The 7,125-nt window shown below is 42.8% G+C and overlaps 3 protein-coding genes across 3 annotated transcripts; all 3 read right to left on the bottom strand.

The window, feature by feature from the left end:
- Positions 1-29: 29 nt before the first annotated feature.
- Positions 30-2,771, bottom strand: TM35_000034880 (pumilio/PUF RNA binding protein 2; the record flags this gene model as incomplete). The annotated part of the gene is made up of 1 exon (XM_029022255.1): positions 30-2,771. The coding sequence occupies one exon, from the start codon at positions 2,769-2,771 to the stop codon at positions 30-32; it is 2,742 nt and encodes a 913-aa protein (XP_028886801.1).
- A 1,451-nt stretch (positions 2,772-4,222) lies between these two features.
- On the bottom strand, positions 4,223-6,187 carry TM35_000034870 (uncharacterized protein; the record flags this gene model as incomplete). The annotated part of the gene is made up of 1 exon (XM_029022254.1): positions 4,223-6,187. One exon carries the CDS (start codon positions 6,185-6,187, stop codon positions 4,223-4,225), a length of 1,965 nt encoding a protein of 654 aa, XP_028886800.1.
- A 361-nt stretch (positions 6,188-6,548) lies between these two features.
- TM35_000034860 (60S ribosomal protein L34) lies at positions 6,549-7,064 on the bottom strand (the record flags this gene model as incomplete). The annotated part of the gene is made up of 1 exon (XM_029022253.1): positions 6,549-7,064. The coding sequence occupies one exon, from the start codon at positions 7,062-7,064 to the stop codon at positions 6,549-6,551; it is 516 nt and encodes a 171-aa protein (XP_028886799.1).
- Positions 7,065-7,125: the final 61 nt, after the last annotated feature.

Here is a 7,125-nt window from a genome sequence, read left to right as displayed (position 1 = left end):
AAAAAAAAAAAAAACATAAATATTAAACTCTACTGCATCGGTAGTGGAGGTGGTGCACCAACAGGATTGTATCGACCATGTAGTGTTCCTGTATTCACAGCAGGATATACATTAGGGCTGTTGCCATTGTATAACATAGGTTGCTGCATTGGAGTAGAAAAGGCGGGATAGGACTGTGTCCAACCATCACCTTGTACATGATTCATAAAACCATTGCCGTTAGCATAAATGGTGTTAGTTGTATAAACTTCGTTTGTTTTATTCATTTGCAATGGTTGTTGTTGTTGTTGTTGCTGCTGTTGTTGTTGTGCAGTGGTATCAACCGCCGTGTAGGGACTATACTGTCCCTGGAACGCATATGGTTGTCGTTGTTGTTGTGGCATCATTGTAGGATAGCAAGGTTGACCACCGACGGTCAAGCTGGGCCCCGGTATTACTTGTTGTTGCTGTGGTGGTGGTGGTTGCTGCTGTTGCTGTTGATGTGTCTGATCTTGTTGCTGCAGTGGTGACAACACGACGTCTGATGGAGAATCCATATATCTGTAACTGTACCCCGGCGCTGAGGACAAAGGCAGTGCGGCTCGACCGGCCACCGAAATTGAAACCGGAGCCTGTTGATATGGATTTCCAGTTACCGGTGGACGTTCTGCCGCCGCAAGGTAATTATTCTGCGGTGAAGAACGGCTGTGGACGCCACCACGACCTCCCATCATACCGCGATTTTTCTTTCCTCCTCCACGGTTAACTGTATTGTATTCACGATAGACGGGAATGTTGTATAACTCACCCTCTCCAAATGTGAACATACCCATACTTTCCATTTTTTGAACAAGGTGTTGACCGTACACCGAACGACGTATGTTCATAATATGCGGTTTGGTTTGCTCAGCAATATGACGTTGTTGATCCTTGTTTATTTGCTGAAGAAGACGTTGTACAACATAGTTAGCATATGGGTCTTGCATCATCAGTACAAGATAGTTTCCATCCTCTGTACTACCCAGTGGTCGAGTAAGTGTCTCCACAATACGTTGTAATTCCTCATTATTTGCCTTTACAATAGTTTTTTCGGCTACATTAGACGCAAATTTGCTACATGACAATGCATATACATGAGGAATTAAAAGATCAACAAATCGTTTTCGAAGATCTTCAGGGGCATTTAGTAAACCATGTTGAACCACATAGTTACCATATTGATCCATTACATATTCATGCAAGTGCTCAAGTACCGCCTCCAGAAGAGGGCGAATATCCACTTCAGTAGCAGATGAACATTTCTCAAATACACACTGCAATACACGGCATCCGTAAGGATGCCTTGAGAGTGATTGAAGGCGTGGTAAAAAATCTTCGGTTACAAATTGTGCTTTATCTGGCATTACTTCTATAATCTTTTGCGCCACATGATTAGCATTTTGATCAAAAACACAATCTACGAGGGAATCCCTCAACTCATGCAGTATCTCTTCACGTGTTTGTTGTGAACCTCTTTCCAGAAATCGTTGAATGACACGACAACCATACATTTGGAAAGAAAACTCTTTTAAGCGCCCAGTCACATTTGCCATAAGTTGTTTGGACATGTCACTATCTACCGGTAGCACATCCAAAAGTTTTTGTAAAACATAATTTCCAAAAACGTCAACCATTAACTCACAGGTACTGTGAAGAACCTCATTAAAGATTGGTTCAACATTTCTATCATCTTCAAGGAGACGTTGAATAAATCGACTTCCATCTTGATCTTTACTCAAAGTAACAACATGACCTTTTATATCATCAAAGGAGAAATCTGTGCGTCCACCATCAAGGTATTCTCGTAACCATGGGAACTCATCCTTTAAAGATCTGTTATTATTTCCATCACTCCCATTTCCTTGTCTGCGTGTACTATTTTTAGCACTTCCATTCTGAAAAGAGCGTGTCCCACCACGAGGTACCCGAGATGAGGGAGTTCCATTTTGTCTTCCCACATGAATTGTAGAATCATCCTGATAAGAAGAACCACCACCGCTACGTGTTTTCTTATCCATTTGATCTTGAAGAAAACTTCCCATTGGGGTTGCGTTGCTTGAAATATTTTCTGCAGGGAGATTAGAAGAGACTTGACAGGTATCAATGCTTGAAGAAGGTGGTGTTCTATTTTCACCTTGTTTTTGTTGATTTTTAGCCAATGATTCCAGGACACTTTGGGCAAAGGCCACACCATTTTCCCCCGCATCCTTGAGTGTTTCATTATTAACATAGTTTGTTGTCAGTACAGGAGTGACAGTGGAAGTAGAAGCATTGGTTTTTGTGTTAGTGTTGCCGCTGTTGGTGATAGTGGTGGCTGCTGTGTTTGTAACTCCTTCTGCGTTTTCATATGATGTCTTGTTTGCTGTGGTGATACCACGACCGGGAAGGCTTGTCTCTACACTTCGCTTCTGCCCTGCGCGGCTTCGGAGTGGGACGAGCATGCGTGGGTCTCGTGGGAACTTGGAGTAGTAGAGATTGTGGTACTCCTCCGTGTAGCGGTACTCCTCCTCCGGGGGGACCTCCTCCTCGAGACTGCCGCCCACGCAGAGGGTGCCGTCGGCGGAGAACATCGTGAGGACCGACGGCGCCGTCTCCGCCCGCCGCACATCGCGCGGGTTGACGAGAAGAGCGTTCGCCCCGCCGCTGAAGATGTCAACGCCGCCCGCGAGCCAATCAACATCCGCCACCGGTGCTGCTCCGTCGCGTGATTCCCCCGTCATCGCCACTGGTGAGAAATTGTCCCAATCCGACATATGCCGTCCGTTCCTCGTGGATGGTAGTAATGAGAGAGAGAGTGATGATGTGGTTGGATCCGATGATGGGAGGTCTTGAATCTTACGAGAAATACCTGTTGATTGATAGTTGTTGCTTCTATTTTTTTTTTCTTTTTTTTTTTTTATTCTATTTGTCTGCACCAGGTTTCGTATCACCTGTGAGGTTCTGTGACTTGATTGTAGTTGATCACAGTAATGACACTCTCACTTTTGAAAATGTTCCCTGCTGCTTCCTATTGCCTCCTCTACAATGCGTTTTCTCTTCTTCTACTTTTCTTCTTTCCTTTTATTTCGTTTTCCTCTCGATGTTACAAATTTCTATCTCTTCAGGAGACAAGAAAGACTATTGTATATTCGTGATTTGATTTTTTTTTATTTGTTTTTGTTTTTCCTTTTCGCTTCACCCTTGTTTTTGCTTTCTTTTTATTATTATCCTTGTTTCTTGCCTATGTATACACGTGCGTATATTTCTGTGAGGACAGCCCAAATTCACTCTTGTTATTGCTTACGCTCAGAGTGAATAGAAAACAAGAACTATAACAGATATGCACACTCGAAACAAGTTTCTTCCATTCCATTTAGAAGCAAAAAAAAAAGAAAAAAGAAAAAAAAAGAAGAAAAAGGAAAAGAAAAAAAAAAAAGTAAAGAATTACAGATCGTAAAAAATAAAACAAAAAGGCAAAAAAAAAAATAATAATAACATTTTTTTTACAAAGTACTATTACACCATGAATTCCTCACTCTGACCCTTTATTATTTCGTTGGGTAAATTGAAAACATATTGTTTTGTGTACCTGTATATGATGCGATGCATCAACCACTGGGGGATCTCACCAGCAGCTCATCCTCCGCATAAGACATCAGAGGACCTTCCACATCAACTGAAAAACATGGTTTTCTCAAGATCATGCATTCCTTTACCGTGGTCAAATCTCAACAAATAGGCAGGAATAAAAAGAGATCAGTAAACAAGATGTAAACAAGAGGAATGAGCGAAAAAAAAAAATAATAATAATAAGTAGTCATATATACGCATACACACACACAATCACAATTACACTCATACATATGCAGTACTATCGAAGTATTAAAACAGAATCATAGTACAATAAGCCAAAAAAAGGTGAGAAAAAAAAAAAGTTCTACGAGTAGTTAAACAAAGGATTCAAACGGAGGGCTAATTTCTACACAAAACAACAGTCATAAAACACAGCAGAACAAAAAGGCGTGTATCTAGATAATTTATACAATATGAGTGAGAGGGGGGACATGACAAAAAAAAAAAAATTCTATATCCCATTTCTTCTCTTAGTTACCATTTTAAGTAATAATGAGGGTGATTTTCTATCTTTCTTTTATTTTATTTTTTTTCCTCTTCCCACCTTCCTCCTTCATGAATAAGAAGGATAATACAACCAATGGGCACAGGATTAACGCAGAGCAGTCAAAGTTGCAGAACGCTTAAGCATCATATTATGCGAGGAAGTGACAGTTCCAGAGAAGCCGTTTCTTTGTTCCCTTTGAACCACAAACTCTGAGTAGCGAGCACTCCATGTGGGTGTGCGAGCGTATTGATTATAGTGGTAGTCAAAACTACTTTTATTGTTATCATTATTATAAGAACGGCAAGTGTAATTTGCTACAGTAGATGTTCGCCGTAATTTTTGAGCAGAAAAAGAGCGCGTTAATGGTTTCCCTGAAGATGTATTTGATCGCACAAAACGGTGCGCACCTGTCAATGGGACCCCTTTACCGTGTGCAAGAGTGTTAGTTAAACCGGTACTAACTGTATGGCGACGCGATGACATCAAAGGTTGCGTAGAAACACCAAACATGTAGTCATTCGTCAGTTCTACTCTGCGCCGTGGAGTACGATTACGGGTGGACGGTGAACTTCGATGTGAAAAGCCACGGCGCGGTGTGGTAATACCACTACGTACGCTTCTTGCAGAAAATGTTTCGCGGGTCATAACTGTTCGTGGAGTTAAACAAGTGTTATTAGAAGAATATAAACGTGTAAAGACATCTTCCTTTCGTCGTGTACACTTCTTAATACCTTTCAACGGTGGTACAACTGGAATAGATAATTCTTGTTTATCATCCTTAGTGAATTGTTCTTGTTTTTGACTCTTTATAGATTTTGAAGATACCTTTTTACCAGTGTGGCTTGAAGAGATATGACGGTCAGACGTATCTGCTGCTGATGACAATGGTGTTGATGAATTAATTAATGGTGCTGGAGGCGGGGGTCGTAGACGTATTGATGGTGTGTTTTGTCGTGAAAATCGACGACGTTCCTCTGATGGTAAACGTCTAAGTGCACTGTTGGTACCAGGGCGAACAGCAGCAGGTGGTTCCCGCAACTTTCGTTCTTCTTCTAGTCGGCGCAATTGATTAGGGTGCACAATAAAAGTTTTGTAGTGCTCATCCCACGCCGAGCAGGATACTTGAGGTGCATATATATCCCCAGGTGCAGCACGAGAGTCCATTTCCTTGCGTGATCGATCTACAGTACGATTGTCATTGTTCTTCACCCGTTTAGCCAAAACTGGTGCATTATTACACATCTCTTTATGTGCAAATACTGGTTTGGGGTACATGACGGTATTGATTCTAACATCACTGAGGGGTTGCACAGGTGTTGGAGATTTCCGAGTATGTAATGAGGGTACCTGAATTGATGGTGAGTTAATTCTAATCTCTGATTCATCACCGCTATCAGGAGCATTGTGACAATGCGACATAACAGTAGAGATGGGAGAGATTGGACGTTGAGAGTGGTCATTGTATCTTAGTTCCCTTACAGAAGGAATAGGAGCGACATGAAGTGGCGATGGTGGATTCTCTGATTCACTCCATATAGAATGAGATGTACGTTCGATGCTTTTACGTTGTGTTGGGTAAATCCTGCTGGTGGATGATAACAATACATCGTTAACTCTACTACAACTTCGGTTAACATCGCCAACTGCTGTGTGCATTGTTGCAGCTCTTGTAGGAGGATCAACCACTGTCGCAACTGTTCCCGATGTAGTTCTTGCATTTTTTGTTCCATCACTTACGTTAAGAAGAAACGAAATCGCTTCGTCTGCTGATTTACCCTCAAATATCATTCGAAGTGCTTCACAGCGATTATCAGATGTTGCATTTGCCATTATATTAAGTTCCGAAATCGAAAGAGTGCGATTAGATCTTAAAAGCATTGCTTGGATAGAGGCAGGTAGACGTTGTATAGAACGTTCCCTTTCCTCCTCAACCTCATCACTGAAAGCATCGCCTACCCGACCTGTAGATAGAGACGCTTCACAACTCTCTTTTCCTTGTTGTCGTTCTTGTTGTTGTTGTTGTTTTTGCTCTCGAAGATGCATCGTCTGACGCTGCCGCAGTTGAATCATCCTCAAACTTTTTTTCACTTTTTGCTTAACTCTATAAACGGAATCAATTGAGTAGAGCCTATAAGCAATGAGAAAGCAGAAACAAACAAACAAACAAAAAAAAAAAAAAAACATAATGCAAACCACAAGCAAGAGATATTCTCAGAAACACACACACAAAAAAAAAAAACAAATGCATTTGTATATGTAAAACTTCCACAAAGGAGGAAAAAAAAAGTATAAATGCTCAAAGGAACAAATAAATAAAAAATGAAAATGAAACAGGTGAAGCTGAAAGGACCACTAGTACAGGAAGCGTCGCGCTATTGCTCGGACTTTTTTCCCCACAACACCACCTTACCTCTTTTTTTCTTTCTTTTGCTTACTTCTTCTTAAGCGTTGCGCCGACGGGTGCCTTTCCTGCAGACTTCTTGGCAGTGGTCTTCTTCGCACCAGCAACCTTTGTACCAATCTTTGTGCCAATCTTCTTTGTGATGGCAGCCATCTTCTCCTGCTTGCGCTTACGCTTGGCATCGCGGCGCTTCTTCTCTGTCTGCGACTTGGCGTGAGCCCTGAGTGCACGCTTGACGATGCGCTGCTCCTCCACGAGGAACGCCCGGACGACGCGGTCCCGCACCTGATCGTGGCTCAACACACCGCCGTAGGGGCGTGAGGTGCTCTTCTTGTGGTGCGAGGCGAGGCGGGCCTCCGTGTGGTGCAGCGCCTTCGTGCCGGCGAGGCGCTTGTGGCCGAGGACCCACGGCGTGTGGGGCCCCTGCGAGCGTTTCTCGCGCTTCTGCATGACGAGGCGGTTGCCGGGAGTGCGCACGAGCTTCATGCGATTGCCGCGCGTTGCATAGTGCATGCGGCGACGGTACTGCACACGTGGGCACGCCATCTCTTGTGCGTGAGGCCTTCAGCTACTCCTGGAATAGACAAGGAAAGAAAAAAAAAAAAAA

Source organism: Trypanosoma theileri (assembly GCF_002087225.1).
Source record: "Trypanosoma theileri isolate Edinburgh chromosome Unknown TM35_Tth_3_V1, whole genome shotgun sequence".
Taxonomy (NCBI): Eukaryota; Euglenozoa; class Kinetoplastea; order Trypanosomatida; family Trypanosomatidae; genus Trypanosoma; species Trypanosoma theileri.
The sequence above is the reverse complement of the archived record's forward strand: the minus strand, read 5'-3'. Positions and strand labels throughout refer to the sequence as shown.